We start from the raw sequence: 18867 nt of genomic DNA, 5'->3' as shown, positions 1-18867 counted from the left end.
TTTGTTCTAACAACTGGCATCACAACCTTAGCTTGGCTGCACTTACAAACAAGCCACATATTTACAGATGCAAACATGTTCTTGAAAGGATTACTCCAATACTACTTGTCCACATTTGCCAGACAAAGCCATAGAGACCTCGAGTCATAGAGTCATAGTCCAACAGCATGGAAACAGGCCCTTCAGCCCAACTTGCCCACACTGGCCAACATGTCCCAACTATACTGCAGCCCCCTGTTCCAATATCTAAAGGGGGGCTACTGGCTGCACTTCACACCCACCACCCATATATTTGGACACCCTGTGCATAGGGGAGAGGGTAGGGCTGAAGATGTCCTGGTTGGGTTGTCCTGGGCCTGGCCGAGCTGGCCATCCGCGAGTCACATCGCCAGGGCTCTATCCGAGCCGGCTGCCTGCCCCTTTTCCGGGGTTATGTCCGTGAAGAGTGGTACTAGACAGGGACTACACGCTGTCCACAGGCGTCCTGGGGGATTACCGGGACCGCTGGGCACCGCGGGGGGTGGAATATATCCTTGACAAGGATTGTAAGATAGAAGTTTGATACTCAGTGCATTGGTTATTTAAGAATATTTGTTGTACTTTGTCCTAAGGTGGGTTTGTTGTATTGTACTTAATATTCTTGTAATAATTGATTACATTTATTTTGTGTAATTAAAACATGTCTTTGTGTACCCAGCCCAGCTCCATCCCAGAGTAAGGTTCTTTACTTAATACATACAGCAGTACTTTAAGAAGCCTTCTCTGTGGCTGAGGTGCAAAAATGAGTCATTAATCCCAGAGGAGCTTTTAGAGACTTAACAATTGCAAATTGGACCATAACCTTGCAAATTAATTCCCCAATGGTGAAAAGTTATAGGTCCTGCAAACTTAATTGAAAAATCTGAAGAAAATCAAAGTAACACTATTTGACTCGTTGAACTCAGGTAAAGTGTGCATAATGTCAATGGAACAAATGATCTGTATAATTCAGCGCATGGTGGCAATCTGATTATATCCACATAGCCTGAAAAGAGATTATTAGCTTAACTTTCCACATGCCTCTGTGTCTTGTTTGCAATATGGTTTAGGCTAGGGTACGGCTGAGAATATTTGCCTGGCAACATTATCAAGTGTGAACATGCTGGATCGTAAATACAGTGTAACGATGTGAGCCTTCACATCCCCAAGCCCTAATAAGCTGGAACACTGAAACCCAAAAAAGATAGCTTGTATTTCTTGAAAGACAAACCCTGTTCTAACTCCAGAGGAGGTAGATGTACACAAAATGAGTGTTTGACGGCACTCGTTGGAGTTTAGAAGAATGAGGGGGAGGCTCCTTGAAACTTACTGAATAGTGAAAGGCCCGGATAGAGTGGATGTGGAGAGGATGTTTCCATTATTGGGAGAATCTAGAACTAGAGGTCACAGCCTCAGAATTAAAGGATGTCCCTTTCGAAAAGAGATGAGAAGGTATTTATTTGGTGAATCTGTGGAATTCATTGCCATAGACGGCTGAGGAGGCCAAGTCAGTGGATATTTTTAAGGCATAGATTGTCAGGGGCTATAGGGTGAAGGCAGGAGAATGAATGAATGAATGAATCTCTTTATTGTCATTGCACATGGTACAATGAAATGTAAAAGTCAATCCAACGGTGCGATTCAAAAATATATACATATAAAAAAATTACAGATAAATAACAATAGCAGCTGAGGTATTTGGTGTTGAACAGCTATATACAGTTATATAGTAGTGCAAATGGTTAAGTACATTCAGGATGTTTTTAAGGTGCTTGTGAGTAAGAACCATTCAGTTGAATGGGGTTGAGAGAGAAAGTAGAAATTCCTGCTGGGATGCATGAGTAACCACACTACACAGTTTCCGTGTGATTGTACTTGCCCTCTTCAGATTTCATTCAATTGAAGTTAATGGAACCGAATTTCAGAATCAGGGAACAATGTTAGCAAAATACAAAGTGCTGGAGTAACTCAGCGGGTCAGGCAGCATCTGTGGAGAACATGGATAGGTGACGTTTCACAGAGTGCTGGAGTAGCTCAGTGGGTCAGGCAGCATCTGTGGAGAACATGGATAGGTGACGTTTCACAGAGTGCTGGAGTAACTCAACGGGTCAGGCAGCATCTGTGGAGAACAGGAATAGGTGACGTTTAGGGATGGGACTCTTCTTGAGACCCTCAGCACACTGCCATGGTGTCGTTCAGTGCTTATGCTCAATGACAAATTACTACCCATTACATCTTGTATCAAACGTTCTACCCTTTATCTGTACACTGTGGGCAGCTTGAATAGTCTGTTCATTAGATTAGATTAGATTAGATTATTTAATGACCACACAGTCAAGCTGGTGGAATTCAGGTTCAGTACAGGATGTTACAAGGTAGGCTGATTCCCGTCAAACATAACATAAAACACAACATCATACAATATACAGTACATGCATGGGGAGGATATGTGCTGTTATCATAGTGTGTTCAGAATTCGGATTGCGTGTGGGTAAAAACTGTTTTTAAATCGAGATGTCTTGGCGGGCAGTGAGCTGTAGCGCCTTCCTGATGGCAGCAGGTGGAAGATGTGGTGAGCTGGGTGGGAGGGATCAGAGATGATTTTCTTCACCCTTGACACAGACCGTTTGTGATGGAGTGATTCTATTGATGGAAGGGGAGTGCTGATGATTTTGGATGCTTTGTTAACTATGCGTTGTAATTTATTACGGGAGTGAGTGTCTAAACTGCTGAACCAGACTGTAATTGATGAAGTGAGCATGCTTTGGATGATGGCTGTGTACACAAACGAAAGCTTTTCACTGTACCTCAGTACATGTGACAATAATAAGCTAAACTAATGAAACTTTAGATGAAATTTCAGATGGAACTTTACTAAAACAGGTTCTCACATCCACTAAATCCAGGCAGCCTCATAGTATTTGTTTAAAAATCGTATATGACTAAAATTCATATGCTTTTGAAATGTCTTATTTTGATGTAATGTCAGAATGCTAATTTCCGATATTGCTTTTCAGAATGTCTTTTAATCATTGATGATTGCAACTACTATTCTCCCAGCTTTGATTAGATAGCCAATATCACTCTTAGATACAGTTCTGTTTCCTAGCCATTAATATTTGGCAGTCACACATTAATCTACAAGATAGAGTCACAGTTACACTGCACAGAAACAGGTCCTTCAACCCAACCTGTCCATGCTGACGGCAGTCACAAAATGCTGGAGTAACTCAGCGGGACAGGCAGCATTTCAGGAGAGAAGGAATGGGTGACGTTTCGGGTTGAGACCCTTCTTCAGATTCTCGACCTGAAACGTCCCCCATTCCTTCTCTCCAGAGATGCTGCCTGTCCTGCTGAGTTACTCCAGCATTTTGTGTCTATCTTGGGTTTAAACCAGCATCTGCAGTTCCTTCCTGCACACATTGTCCATGCTGACCATGGATAGGAAACAGATATAGGCCAAATACAGGCAGGTTGGACTAGCGTAGATGAAGCATATGGGTTAGCATGGGCTTGTTGGGCTGAAGGGCCTGTTTCCCTGCTGTAAGCCACTGACTGTAATTTCCTTCAATCAGTAAAAGTTAAGAGAGTTAGTAGTTAATAGCCAAGTGATTGAAAATTTAAAACATGCTCTAAAAGCATTGCAAAATCTTCCCCGAGCCATCTGTTACACATATCTGGCAGTGACTAGACTCTGGCAACATATTCACAACGTACCTGCTGCGGCCCTGACTTATTTCCGCAACGTTCAGGCATTCCAAGCTTTTTTAAGATCAACTCCTGCAATTTCCATTTCCTCAGCTCAAAGAAAAAATAACTAGCGTTTGTGCAACACCTTTCATGGGTGTAGGAGATCCCAAAACATTTTACAACCAAGGAAACACGTTTGAAGTGAAGTTAGACAAAATTGCTGCAGAAACTCAGCGGGTGAGGCAGCAAACGCTAGGATGCATGACCTTTCTGGTTTAGACCCTTCCTCAAACTGATTTTCTGATTGGAGTGTCTGATGAGAGTAGAGGTCAAGATGGTTGATATCTTGCCTGAGACGTCACCTATCCATGTTCTCCACAGATGCTGCCTGACCCGCTGAGTTACTCCAGCACTCTGTGAAACGTCACCTATCCATGTTCTCCACAGATGCTGCTTGACCCGCTGAGTTACTCCAGTACTTTGTGTCCTTTTGTGTGTTAACCAGCATCTGCAGTTCTTAGTTTCTATATTTTAATGCAACCTCAGTTTATAATAATGTAGAGGCACCTTACACTTGACAAATGCTTAAAAATAGAGGCATGGACAGCAGTAAATTAATTCCCCCTAACTGCATCCATGTCAGCTTCTATGTGGCAATCCCATTACATTTATTGGGACACATATTCATTCCGATTCATATGTCAGTGTCTAAATGTATTGAAATATTTCCAAATTCGGTTTCATTTTAAATGCATTTATTGCATTTTTGTGAAGCATCGTCCAAGCAGCCTGACTAATGGATTTTTAAAATGTTTGTTGAGTAGAGGTTGACACGTTCTATTTATTACTGTGATCCACAGGTGTTAGGTTTGCTCCTCTGGACATTAGCTTGCACTGACAGCCAATGCTTTATCACCCACCCGTCAACTTGGATTGTCACAGCACACAAGTGGTGCGTGGTATGGTTAATGTATTAGTGGAACGGTCCCAAGCTTGGAATCCTTGCTGTGCTTTCCAAAGGTCTGCTCATCTGAGAAAGTCCAGAAACACACTCTACGAATGTGGATCATAATAATTCACATATAGTCCATGGATTGAAACCAATAGCACAACAGCGCCAGGGACCCAGGTTCGATCCCAACTACAGGGATCAAACCCGGGTCTGTACGGAGTTTATACCTTCTCCCCGTGACCTGCGTGGGTTTCCACCGGGTGCCCTGGTTTCCTCCCACACTCCAGAGACGTGCGGGTTTGTAGGCTAATTGCCTTGGTATAATTGGTAAACTGTCACTAGTGTGTGTAGGATAAAGTTAGTGTGCGGGGATTGCTGGTCAGTGCGGACTCGGTGGGCCGAAGGGCCTGTTTCCATGTTGTATCTCTAATCTAATCTAAAAAAAAAGGCCATTGAGCCACCCCTGCCATTCAATTAGATCATGGTTGATCTGAACCTCCCCCCCAATTCAACATTCCCAATGTCAGAGGTAACTGAATCTTTCACCCGCATGCTAATCAAGAATCTATCTTTCACTGTCTTAAAACACTCAAAGACTCTGCATGCACTGTCAATAAGTTTTCATTTGTACAAAGGGTGGGAGGAGAGATGGGGGGGGGGGGTATTTACATTAACATTTCCTATATTTCCAGGGGTTATTGATTTCATGAAAGAAGGTAGACACAAAGTGCTGGAGTAATTCAGCGGGACAGGCAGCATCTCTGGAGAGAAGGAATATGTGAAGTTGCGGGCCAAGACCCTTCATCAGATTTCATCTGATTTTACGATGATTTCACAACGAAGATGTCATGCACGTTAAGGTCGGCCTCGGTTCAGTTGCTATCGCTCTCACTTCGACCCTGAAATATGATATTCAAGCCAAATTGCAGAGATAAACCTCCAAATTCACAGCTGACACACCAGGAACGGCAGCACTGTTAGTAAAGGCACTTTAAACCATGGACGAGGCTGGCCTGAAGATAAACACATAATGCTGGAGTAACTCAGTGAGTCAGGCAGCACTTCTGGAGAAAAGGAATGAATAGGCGATGTTTCGGGTCGAGACCCTTCTTCAGACTGAGAGTCAGGAGAGAGGGAAACAAATGCTCGGGTTTATTTCAAGAGGGCTTGTATACAAAAATGGATGTAATGCTGAGGTTCTATAAGGCGCTGGTCAGGCCACATCTGGAATATTGTGAGCAGTTTTGGCCACCCTATAGGGTCGCCAACTGTCCCGTGGCCTAGGATGGGTCGCAGAGGGTGAAACAGCATCAAGCCTTTATCCTCTGTAGATGTATGTCTTCTGCTCAAACCATCTACACACACTGAAGTTTTTTTTCTCTCTCTCATTATTATATTGGTTACAGTGTACTATGTTTACATATTCAGTTGTGCTGCTGCAAGTAAGGATTTCATTGTTCTCTCTGGGACACATGACAATAAAACACTCTTCAGGGAGAGACACAAACTGCTGGAGTAACTCAGCGGGATAGGCAGCATCTCTGGATAGAAGGAATGGGTGACGTTTCAGGTAGAGACCTTCCTTCAGACTTCAGTATCCAAGGTACCAGGCAAGAATAACTCAATCATCATGGAAGAGCCTATTTTTAAATAACCTTAGAACCATTTACCTTTTGAAAATTAATTTAAGGAGCATTTGACTCCATTGTGACCTATAGCTTTAATAAAACAAGCAATATGCCTTTACAGAAAACTTATTATTTTTAATATAAAATGTTGAAAGCAACATTTAAATCTGGAACATTAAGAGTTGGCAGGCTTACCCAAAAATGGTAAATTTATTTGTCAAAGGTCGAATGAGTCAAATACAGCAATATTATATTATTTAATAATTTCATCCGTGCACAGGCAATTCTTCACAGTTATTGATAACACCATCAAGTAAGTCACAGGTTTTGGAAATAAAGTTAAATGTGAGCATTTCTATTTCATAAGTTCATAAGTTCTTGGAGCAGAATTAGGCCATTTGGCCCATCAAGTCTACTCCAGCATTTACCTCCCAACCCCATTCTCCTGCCTTCTCCCCATAACCCCTGACACCCGTACTAATCAAGATTCTGTCAATCTCCACCTTAAAAATATCCACTGACTTGGCCTCCACAGCCGTCTGTGGCAATGAATTCCACAGATTCACCACCCTCTGAATAAAGAAATTCCTCCCCATTTCCTTTCTAAAGGTGCGTCCTTTTATTTCGAGGCTGTGCCCTCTGGTCCTAGACTCTCCCACTAGTGGAAACATCCTCTCCACATCCACCCTATCCAGGCCTTTCACTATTCGGTAAGTTTCAATGAGGTCCCCCACCTCATCCATACTTTGAACTGTGATATAGAGTCATAGAGTGAAACAGCATGAAAACAGGCCCTTCGACCAAACTCGCCCACACCGGCCAACTTGTCCCAGCTACACTAGTCCCACCTGCCTGCGTTTGGTCCATATCCCTCCGAACTGGTCCTATCCATGTACCTGCCTAACTGTTCCTAACCTAATCTTTTCCCCTTCACCTTGAACCTCTGTCCTCTGGTCCTCGATTCCCGCACTCTGGGCAAGAGACTCTGTGCAACTGTGATGTACAGGATTGAAAGGACTATAGAGCCTCAATGCTGTAACTGTGAGAATGTTCGAAGGAAACTTACGGAGATGGGCAGGACCTTTCAGGGTGATTTTCACATGCCGACTCCCGTATGGAACAGCAATCACCGTGACTTCCACTGAAATAGTCAGAAAACAGAAAATCAGTTTTGCCTCTGATGTAGTTTGATAATCCATTATACCAAATGAACATTACTGCCGTGCCCTGGACCCTCACACCACACCTCATTTTGGATGTGTGCTATTAAGATTGTCAAAGGAGATTGTTGCTCATTGTACCACTTTGAGGTGGAATCTGGCTTACACCCATATCGCCAGTAACAATGTAAGCTAGAACTTGTCTGTGACTTCATTCCCCAGATCAGATGCCTCCAAAAATTCAACCAGTGACAGCACTCAACATGATTTGCAATAACTCATTTAACAGTGATTGCTTTAACAGATAAGACCTAAAGTGGGCTGACATCATGCGTATCATCTTCGCATTTTAAGAATCATGTTTATCTCATTCAAGGAGCAATTTGTGAGGTTGTCAGTCAACTTTAAAATGTCGAACAATATTGCAGAGTGTTTTGCTCAGGAGAGTAAAGATGAAAGTCTTTTTTATAGAGACCCAGGTTCGATCCTGACTACGGGTGCTGTCTGTACGGAGTTCGTACCTTCTCCCCGTGACCGCGTGGGTTTTCTCTGGCACCTCCGGTTTCTTCCCGCACTCCAAAGACGTTGCTTAATTTGCAGCGGTAAAATTGTAAATTGTCCCTAGTGTGTGTAGAATAGTGTTAGTGTACGGGGTGATCGCTTGGACTCGATGGGCCAAAGGGTCTCTTTCCGCTCAGTATCTCCAAAGTGAATTCTAAACTCTTAAAGCGCTTTTGGCTGGGAACTAGTTGGGTACCAGCAACGCTAAACATCCATATGTTTATTTTTGACTTCTGAGAAAAAATGTTTGAGTCCACTTTAGCTACCACAGTCTTGGATATGAAAAAATGTTGTCAAATTCCTGCTGTTCCTTCTCGTTATTGCATTTGACATTAAGTGCTGAGGTTGCCATTTCTGTTTTCACTCATCAGAGTACTTAGTAAACCTGAGAATGTGCCAAATTCCATACCAGGACGCTGGGAACACAGGGCACATTTTTATGGAAATACAGTTCACATTACATCTTGAAAATGACATTAAAAAGATTTCAAGGGTCTAAAGATCCAATGATGAATATTCTTCATGCATTTCAAAGTGCTAAAATATTAGTATGATTAAAAAATAATAAAAATAAATCATATTTCAGTGTGTGGTCAGATTATCTTAAGTCCTTAATCATTATGTTGGTACTATTGAAACAGAACGCAGTCCAGAGTCATCTTGGCTGTTTGCTGGAAGAAATATGATGCGTACAACACAGCCAATTTAATAGCAGAGCATCATAAAATTACGCTGTAAATTTAAAACAGCTTGGAAATCATTCTGCATTTGGCATTTTTTGGAACCGATGTGTCTTTGCTGTTGATTGCTCTGTCATGGTCTTTTAATTTCCGCTTAGAGTGGACAACTTGCCATAGCTTACAGAGAATGTAAGTCATTGACACGGCTTCAACAGATGGGTAGAAATGTTCTCCCTACTCTCTGCACAGTTATATTGGCCAGGCAGTGGACAAAGAATGAAAGGGCTGAACTATTTAATAGTATTTAAGAATTTAAGAATAAGGATCTTGTTAATCATTCGGACAGAACCAGTGGACAGAAAATCTATTGCAGCGTTTGTTATAGGGGGATCGCTTCAGGCTAAACATCAGATTGAAGAAGCATAATGTTAATGGCTATATTCTACTGATCTAATGAATGGAAAATGTCAATGTCTTTAGCAAGACTGAATACAGTCCCATGTCTTTCATGCCTTTGATAGCATCTCCTTAGCTGCAGCTCATTAGCGTTCCATTCACCTTCACATTAGCTCATCTTTTTTTAAATTATGGGACCAGTGGCCACTATATAAACTCTTTATTTTCAAGGTGATTTCAAATAAAATAATGACTAGTGTAAGTTATTTGGGCAAATCCTCCAAAATTATGGAAGAAATTGAATAAGCACATGGATATCTTAAAAGACAAATTTGCTGGCTGCAACGGAAAAAACCCCCTCCAATACACATCAAGAATCAAACCCGTCTGGCCTGTGGACTTGGACATCACACAACGGTGTGAACAGGGAAGGCTGAGACGGAGATAACGAGATTCTCTTGGATACACAAAGGGAGGAACCAAGCTTCAGCAGACGGTGGTAAACAGGCCAGCACAAGCACAATCACCATCGGGGATGATAACGATCAGGCTGAGGGATCATGACATCAGCAAACCCCTTATCATCGGAAGCCTATTGTTCATGCCAGATCGAAACTGGGAAACATCAAAAGAACCCCTTCTATCCAGAGGACCACCTGGGGGTTTCAAAGGAAGCTCAGGTATAAAAGCCGAAGTCAAGCCAGAACTCTCTTCCTCTCTCTTCCTGCTCTTCCTGCTCTGCTGGACAGCTCGTGGGCCTGCATCGACTTCGCTGTGAGTATCCTGGTGACCTGGTGAATTTCCCGAAATAGGAGGTTGAGGGGAGAAAGGTCAAGGGGGAGTATGCTTGCAAGTAACTTGTGTTAAAGTAAGTTTTACGACGTGCCCGATAGTTTTCGTCCATAGTTTTAGTTTAAAGCATAAGTTTAGCCACGCATTGTGTAGTGTTGGTGAGATTCGATTTCTCATTGTTTAATAAAGCCTGTAAATTTTAGACTTGCTTTGAGTCCATCTTGGTTTCTGTTTTCTCTCATCGGCACACTCTGGTCAATTCAACCTTTTATCATATCCCACCATAATTCCGAGGTCTAGAACCTAGGGGAATCCTTTTGTGGAGTAAAGGGAAAAACAAAACCCCTACAGAATGGCGACCGCGGCAGGACCTCGGTGGTTTGGGATATGTGATTTGTCAGAGGGGGTGAGAGAACGTAGCAAGATGGAGGAGAGAATCTCCTCTTATCTGTTTAAAAAGATCAATCTCACCAAACAATGGGTGATAGCACTGTTGAGAGCTGAGCAGCCCGCAGAAGCTGCAGCTCAATGGACGGAAAGCAAACTGTATAATAAAGGGCAGGAAAAGGCAGTTTGGCTAGCGTGCCTATCACAGCAGGTAGCCAATATGCAGAGACAGATAGATAGACTGGAAGAGCAACAGAGAGAAGCTAGGGCCAGCGCTGAAGAAAGCGCTAGAGAAGGGGAAGGGCTATCTGAGGAATGCAGTAAAGCCAGGCAGTGTATCTTGCAGGCGAGGGAGTCCCACAGAAATGCCCAGGAATTCCTCCAATGCCAGGTGGTAGAGGCAAAGGAGAGGGAAAGGAACGCCCAGGAACTCCTGGCTCAGAGTACACAGAAGTGCAGGGAGCTGGAGGGAAAGTTCCAGGATATACAAGCAGCATACAGGGTGGCCCGTAGCGAGCTAGGCAATAGTGATCACGGGCCTTGCCAGGCGAGGATAGCGCAGCTGGAGGAGACTCTGTCCAAGACTAGGGGACGGGTTCACCTGGTAGGACCAGGGGGGTCCCCCGGGGGCAGAGGGCTTCCCTCAGCAGATGATTCCCCAGTGGCAAAGGGGAATAGACCGCCTCCTGAGGCGCCGGGGATAGGTCCGGGTCGGCAGGTGGGGTTCGGGTTGTCCGGGGAGGGACAGGCCCAAGGAGGGGCGGGAGAGCACCCTCAGTTAGCGGCTTCCGCGCCATGTGTAGCACACCACGAGGTGGTGGGGTTACCGATCATGGTGGGAGAGCTGGGGGTAAAGGGGCAACAGCCCAGAGTAGGGCAGATGTGCCCGGCACGGCAAAGGAAATATGGTCCCCCGGTAGGGCAGGCAGATAGGGGGCCCATAGAGAGTGATATCATCATTCCCCATGGGGCACATGTGCTGAGGGGGATGGTGGCTCAGGTTCCCAAGTTAACCAGGGCAGGAGACCCGTCATTGCATTTTATGGAGGTGCAGCAGGCAGCCGAAATAAACGATTGCGATGAGGTAGAACGGGTAAAGCTGCTACTGATGACCCTAGATTCATACCTATGCAAGGCAGTGACCTCCAGGGAAGGGGGAAGACCTGAAACATGGGTAGCGGCACAGACAGCGGTTCTGGAGGCCATGGGGTTGAATCAGGGTAGTCCTTTCACCAGGGTGGGGGAGACGGAGCAGCAGGTAGCTGAGTCCCCGGACATGTTCGCAGACAGGCTGTGGGCAGTGTATGAGGGAGCGTGTGGGATGCCTTTAGATAGGCAGAATTTAGATGGGAGAACAGCTCACTGGCTGAAGACTCTGGTGGCGAATTGCCTCCCGCGAGTTAGGGCAAGGGCCGAGCACTGGTTCGACCCAGCTGACCCAAACCTTAACGAGGCGGAGGTGATCAGGAAGCTCACCCTTGCGTACCGCAATGGAGAGAGAAGTGAGGAGAAGCCCTTCAAGGGCAAGGTGCACGAAATAGTACCGGCACCCCCCAAAAGGAGGCAGTGGAAACAGGAAGGCAGCCAGACCTCTTCCGAGATGAGGCTGGTGTGCTATGGGTGTGGGAAGCCCGGGCATTACAAGAGGGAGTGCAGAAACCCAAGTAGAGCAGTGGGGGATAGGACCCCGGTAACGGCCAACCCAGCCCCGGAGGTAACAATAGATGTAAGAGATCTAATTACCTATTTGCAGTCAAAGGCGGGAGGATCCGGACAGGTAGCCATGGCAACAGGCCAGGGCACGCCCATATCCGCACCCCCGGCACCTTTATGACTTCCAGCGAAACAGCCCACATTCCTATGCCCATTAGAGTATGGCCCATGTGGGAGACCCTGGGTCAAGATGGAGGTCCAGGATGTGGTCGGGAGTTACCTGCTGGACACAGGTGCTTCCAGTACTATTGTCCACATGGACAATCCCCGTACATCCCCTCTATCTAGTGGGGTACCCTATAGTCTTGTCGGTTTTACGGGAAATGAGAAGACGGGGTTTTTCTCTGTTCCCTTGTCCATTCAATTAGGAGCACTCCAGGCGCAGTGGAAATGCGTCCTGATGAGTTGGGAGCAGGAGGGAAAGGGGATACTAGGCGCCGACTTTATAGTGGCCCACCAGGTCCTGGTGGACCTGAGGAACCACTGTTTGTGGGGCATAGCAGGAGAAGGGGCTGAGAGAGAGAAGGAGTTAATGGTCATCGAGAGGGCATCAGAGAGAGGGGCTCTGTGTGTCGTGAAGCCCAGAGAGGGGTACGATCTAGAGGTCCTAGTGAGGCAGACCCCGACAGAGTATCGAGGCCATGTTAAGCGAAATTTGGCCGCATTCGCTACTCACAAGCACGACTGTGGAAGGGTCACAGGAACAGAGGTCAGGATAGACGGGGATCCCATGTCCCGACCGCAGAAACAGTATAGTTTTCCCCGAGAAGCGGAGGCTGACTTAGAAGTCGCCTTGAGTTCACTGGTTAAGCAAAGCGTTTTGAGGCCCATAGCCACCCACGTGAACTCACCGCTCTGGCCTGTACGGAAGCCAGACAATTCCTGGAGGGCCACGGTAGATTATAGGGTCCTGAATAAGAATATTCCGGCTTGCGCACCAACTGTGGCAGCTGTAGCAGACCTATTAGCAGAAATTCCAGCGTCTGCATCTGTATTTACGGTGCTAGACATCTCGAACGGTTTCTGGTCTATCCCAGTCAGGAAGGAAGACCAGTACAAATTTGCTTTTACATTCAAGGGGCAGCAGTACACGTGGAACTGTCTTCCCCAAGGGTTCCACAATAGCCCCAGCATTTTCCACCAATGTATGGCGGAATGTTTAAAGGAATTTAGTGAGCCCCACAAGATCGTCCAGTATGTGGACGATATTTTGCTATTCACAGACACCAGTGAGGAACATGGGCCCCTAGTAAATGAACTGCTGAAGCTGCTCTGTAAGAGCGGTTTAAAAATAAACCCCAAGAAGGCACAGATAGGGTTACAAGAGGTAAAGTTCTTGGGACTGACCCTTAGGGCCGGAGAAAGGGGTATCGATACAGCAAGAAGGCAGGCAGTGCAAGAACTCCCAGTCCCAATGGACGTGGGGGGGGTAAGATCATTTCTGGGAGTCACGGGCTACTGCCGAGACTTTATAGAGGACTATGCCGCGACCGCAACACCTCTGCACCGGCTGCTACGCAAAGGGGTAGAGTGGGAGTGGGATGAGCAGTGCGAGTCGGCATTCGTCCATTTGAAGCGGGACCTGCAAAAGGCCCCAGCTCTGGGAGCCATTGACTACAGGGAGGAATTTTTCCTGGAGGTAGCCGCAAGCAGCGATGGCCTGAGCGCAGTGCTCCTCCAGGAACGGCACGGCAAGTTAAGGCCAGTGGTGTATTCCTCCAGAGTCCTCACAGAGGTAGAAAGGTCCTATTCAAACTGTGAGCGGCACCTGCTAGCCACATACTGGGCAGTGAAGAAGGTACAGGTCTTCATAAGAATGTCCCCCATAACCCTCCTGACCCACCATACCCCAACCCAGATGCTGCTGGACGGTCGGATTAAGGATGGGACCGTTAGCAGTGCGAGGATCACTCGCTGGACCCTTCTCCTTTCCCAAATGGCCTTACGGGTTGAGAGGCTATGTGAGCCCAAGCTCGCAGCCAATTTGGTGTACCCAGGGGAGCCACACCATTGCTCGGTGGAAGGGGTATGGGAGGTGGACTTTGGGCTTAGAGCAGGGTTACATCCCACGGGTAGGGAAATATACGTGGACGGGTCCAGTTTCGTGTCCGAGGGCATACGGCTCACGGGCTGTGGGATCTGGGACCCCGAGGCAGAGATAGCCCTAGCTCTTAAACTCCCACATACGTTAAGCGCCCAGCAGGCAGAGCTGGCGGCGGTAATGTACGTGGTGACCCATCCCAAGCGTTTCCCCACTCCATACACCATATGTTCAGACAGCATGTTCACATGCAATTCCTGCACGGAATATTTGGCCATCTGGTCCCGCCGAGGGTACACCTCATCAGACGGGAAGCCCCTGACCACTAAACCACTATTAGAGAGGATTGTAGCAGCCGTAGGGAAGGGCGGGGATAGATATATCCATAAGGTGAAGGCCCATTCCAAAACGGAGCCACGGGGAAAGGGAAATCAGAGGGCGGATGGCTTGGCCAGGGAAGGAGCCAGGAGTGGGAAAGCATGGGACCCCTATCAGGAAGGACAGGTAGCTGCAGCCAGGGAGCAGCCTCGTGAAAAGGAGAGTGCGGGAGTGGTTTTGGCTCCGGACCTGACCACGGTCCAGGCACAAGACCCTATTTTAAAGGCTGCCTCAGCAGCCATTTGCAGGCAGGAGAAAACAGAGGGACCGTATGGGGGTAAAGACATGTCAGTGAAGGAAGGCATGTTATTCAAGGGAGATAAGTGGGTAGTGCCTTCCCTGTACAGAAGGGAATTTTTAAAACTAGCCCATGAGGGTCCAGGGGCAGGTCACCCTGGGCCAGAGACCACATGGCAGCGAGTAGAGATGGCAGGATGGTGGCCAGGGCTCAGGGAAGATGTTCGCGACTTTTGTGCAAGCTGTCTGGTTTGCGCAGCAAACAACCCAGACCCCCAGAAAAGGAAGGTTTCCATGGGACACATCGGGAGGGTGGAGGGGCCATGGCAGTCGATTCAAATCGACTACATCGGACCCCTTCCAACCGCTCAAGGGGGTTACAAGTACTGCTTAGTCCTTGTGGATGTGTTCTCAAAATGGGTAGAGGCCTTCCCTTGCAGAGCAGCCACCGCTATGGGTACGGCAAAAATCCTGGTTAGGGAGGTGTTCACCAGGTGGGGACTCCCACAGTTCGTGGAGTCAGATCAGGGGAGCCATTTCACGGGACAGGTCATGCAGTCCACCCTTAGAATACTGGGCATCAAGGCCAAGTGGCATGTGGCCTACCACCCCCAGTCCTCAGGTCCGGTAGAGCGGTTGAACCGGACAATAAAGGAAAGGATAAGGAAGGAAACAGGGGACTCACCCAACCGGTGGGTGGAGGTTTTACCCCTGGTCCTTATGGGGATTCGGGCCAGCCAGTCCAGGAGTACGGGGTACTCTCCCCATGAGCTTATGACGGGTCGGGTCATGAGAACGCCAATGCACATTATGGTCCCAGCCCTAACAGAGGGACAGCTCAGGGAAGTGAACCGGGACAAGTTTGCCAAGAGGCTATTTGAACAACTTAGACAGGTTCACTGGCAGGCAGCCAGAAACATGGGGGCCCAGCACCAAAGAAACAAGCTACTGCTGGAGCCTCGCAGGCATTGCGAGTGGGCAGTGGGAGACCAGGTAATGGTCAGGAGATATGCTAGGGTAGGGGTGTTTGAACCCTTGTATGCGGGCCCATACAACATAGTGGACAAAGCCAGTCCCATGGTGTATGCCATTCAGCTTCCCCGTAGAGTCAAATGGTTCCACATCAACCAGTGTAAATTGTTTGACCCCACAAGGGCAGGGAAAAGTAAGAAAGGGGTACATGTCAGAGAACAGGATCAGGAACAGACCCGGGTTGATGTGGAAACCGTAGGGGAGCCAGGTGAGTCCACAGGTAGTCAGCCTGAAGTAGCCGGCTGTGTTCCAGGGCGAGGACTGGAAGCAGCGGAGAAGGAGGCTGACTCCAGCCCTCCGCAGGCAGGTACCGTAGACTGCCTAAGAGAGGCAGAACTAGCAGAAGCAGCGGAGAAGGAGGCTGACTCCAGCCCTCCGCAGGCAGGTACCGTAGACTGCCTAAGAGAGGCAGAACTAGCAGAAGCAGAGGAGATGGAGGTATCACCTCTGGTGTGGGAACCCCCGGTCAGACGTAGGAGTGACAGGGTCCCTAAACCTCCAGTAAGGTGGTCCCCATCCCTAATTAAACCTAGGGCTAGGGCCGGCCACAGGAGGGCCGGGAAGGAGAGTGGCCGAAACAGGGCACTACGGAGTGCGGCTGGAGGGAGCCCAGTCTCCACAGGGAACGTAGGGGTAACTCAAAACCCCGTAGTGCAAAGGGAGGTGAGGGGCAGTCAGGCCCTTCGACAGGAGGAGTTCTGGCCTGCACGGGTGGGCCCACCAGAGGGGTGGCCCCAGCGTGACGGGGACCAGTTATGAGTTGGCCACCCGGAGACGGGTGGCGTTGTATATAGCATTGGTTTGTGTGTAAGTAGATGTAGTTAGCGTAATTAGATATAAGGTTTTGTATAGCTACAGGGGAGTACAGGGACAGACAGTACGGGATCAAAGGGATGTGCTGTGGAAAAGTAGACCACAACAGACAAATCGGATAGGTCTGTGGAGGCAAGGAGGTGTTTTGCTTTGTTTTCCAGATAAGTAGCCCCGCCGTATGGATGATGGCAACGATGTGCCTCCGGATGTGCGTGGCGCGTCGCGGGGTCACGGAGGAGTCCATTGGATTTGACTGAAGTGCGGTTACCCGCATGGTGCCCCCGCGAGACGGAATCATTATATCAGGCCCTGCTAAAAGACATGTTCCAGAAATTCCACAACCTGGATTTTGGGGACATAGACATAGAAGAGATGTACCGCGGGGGAGGGGATTTCACTTTGGGGTCCGGTAGGCAAAGACGAGGGGTGGTTAATGACGGGTTTACAGCATTTAACACGGGGACATCTATTATTAATAGCATGGACAACGTAGAACTGGCCTTGCAGATCAATCAGTTGAAGGGCCAGTTAAGAAAGGTTCTGGGGGAGGAAAATGCGGTGGTAGGATCGGGACTGCACGAAGAGGTGGCAATGACTCTACATCTAAAAGAAATCATAGCACAATTGGAGACACATGCAAAAACGATAAACGCTTTGATTAAAGAGGACCGGAATGCGTCCGATCAGGCTGCACAGAATGAGGTGTGTGGGCTGTATGGTGCGTGGTTGTTGGGGGAGGGGAGGAGCAACCTGGAAGACCTGAGGCAAGGTCGGGTCCCCTCCTGGATAAGCAACCAGCACCTAGCAGCGCTACACCCTTATAACAGCACTTTGAGTCCTTGTCAGCTTCGTGTGGCCTCCGAGGCCTACCCGGTACCGGTGGATTGCGGAAAATCCAATCACACCATAATGGGAGTGGTCGTACGAATCCCGGTAATGGGAACCTCGGCACGACCAGCTCCTCTGTACCGAGTGGAGAACGTGGGAGTTGTTCGTGGGGGGGTGCATATTCGCTACGGGAAGGTCCCGCCCTATGTCATAGTGAGGGAGCAAGCTGTGACAGGCATTGACCTTTTGGGTTGTCGGAGCCGGGGAGCACAGGTAATCCTGTGTCCCCAGCACATGGGCGCTGAGGCTAGGCCTCAGTGTGGGTTCAGGACTGTTGGGGCACAGCCTATAAACTGCACCATGGAGGCGATGGCGGCAGACCATGTCCCTCCACAGGTGGCGTATATAGGCAGTGGGACGTACTGTGTCACCACAAGTGCCCAGCGGTATCAGCACGGATCACAGCTGTGGTGCCCGATACCGCACAGCAGCTTCTGCTTTAAACCCAGGGCAGAAGTCCATGTGGCACAGCAGCGAATATTACCCATCCCGGAACCTTCTTCGGTTCACCTCTCGGTACGAGAAAATGTAACTGACTTATTTGACTATGTTGCCCATTTTGGGTATGATATTCCCCCAGTGAATGAAAAATTAAAAGAGTTGCTGGTGGCGGTCGAGTTGTCGCACAAACACTTCTTCTCCCTGGAACAAAAGACTCTGGATATCGCCAGGGAGATCGAAGAGATCAAGTCTCCAAGTTGGTGGGACCTGGAGTCCTGGATCATAGTACCAGCATGGGTCCGCATCGTGTCCCATGTTCTGATCATCTGCCAGATGATAATTGTGGTGTATTTGCTATGCATTAATTGCAAATTTAAAAGGCGGAGGAGGATGGCCAAATTACAACAGCTGGTAAATCGAGCCGCCCGACGTCACCATAACGACACCCCATCACTGTAAAATGTCTGTACTCTAGTGCAATAGTTTTTGTACATAAGTTGTAATCCCTGCATTTTCAGGGAATGGTCGTGAGGGTACTGTATGGTTTGTGGGATTGATGTAAAGTAAAATGTGTATAGTGTAAGTTAATGTGCTTCGAGGGCCTAGTTTAGCGATTAAGGGGGCTTTCGGGGTACATAATTTCACCTTCTCACCAGGAGTGTTTACAGCTCTTGAGGCTGGAGGATTGCCCACTAACTTTGTCAATCGACACGGTCCGTGCGAGCCTGGACGTGTCGTAGGGGCATGTAAGTTATTTGGGCAAATCCTCCAAAATTATGGAAGAAATTGAATAAGCACATGGATATCTTAAAAGACAAATTTGCTGGCTGCAACGGAAAAAACCCCCTCCAATACACATCAAGAATCAAACCCGTCTGGCCTGTGGACTTGGACATCACACAACGGTGTGAACAGGGAAGGCTGAGACGGAGATAACGAGATTCTCTTGGATACACAAAGGGAGGAACCAAGCTTCAGCAGACGGTGGTAAACAGGCCAGCACAAGCACAATCACCATCGGGGATGATAACGATCAGGCTGAGGGATCATGACATCAGCA

General features: G+C 47.8%; 1 protein-coding gene across 1 annotated transcript in view; it reads right to left on the bottom strand.

The window, feature by feature from the left end:
- Positions 1–18867, bottom strand: part of LOC116991698 (ADAMTS-like protein 3) — a 272285-nt gene that overhangs the window by 91686 nt on the left and 161732 nt on the right. Inside the window, exon 8 of the mRNA XM_033050541.1 lies at positions 7355–7429. Within this exon, the coding sequence (XP_032906432.1) occupies positions 7355–7429 (75 nt within the window). The remainder of the gene's footprint in view (positions 1–7354; positions 7430–18867) is intronic.

This window comes from Amblyraja radiata, chromosome 34 (assembly GCF_010909765.2).
Source record: "Amblyraja radiata isolate CabotCenter1 chromosome 34, sAmbRad1.1.pri, whole genome shotgun sequence".
NCBI lineage: Eukaryota > Metazoa > Chordata > Chondrichthyes > Rajiformes > Rajidae > Amblyraja > Amblyraja radiata.
This window is presented reverse-complemented; position numbering and strand designations above follow the sequence as displayed.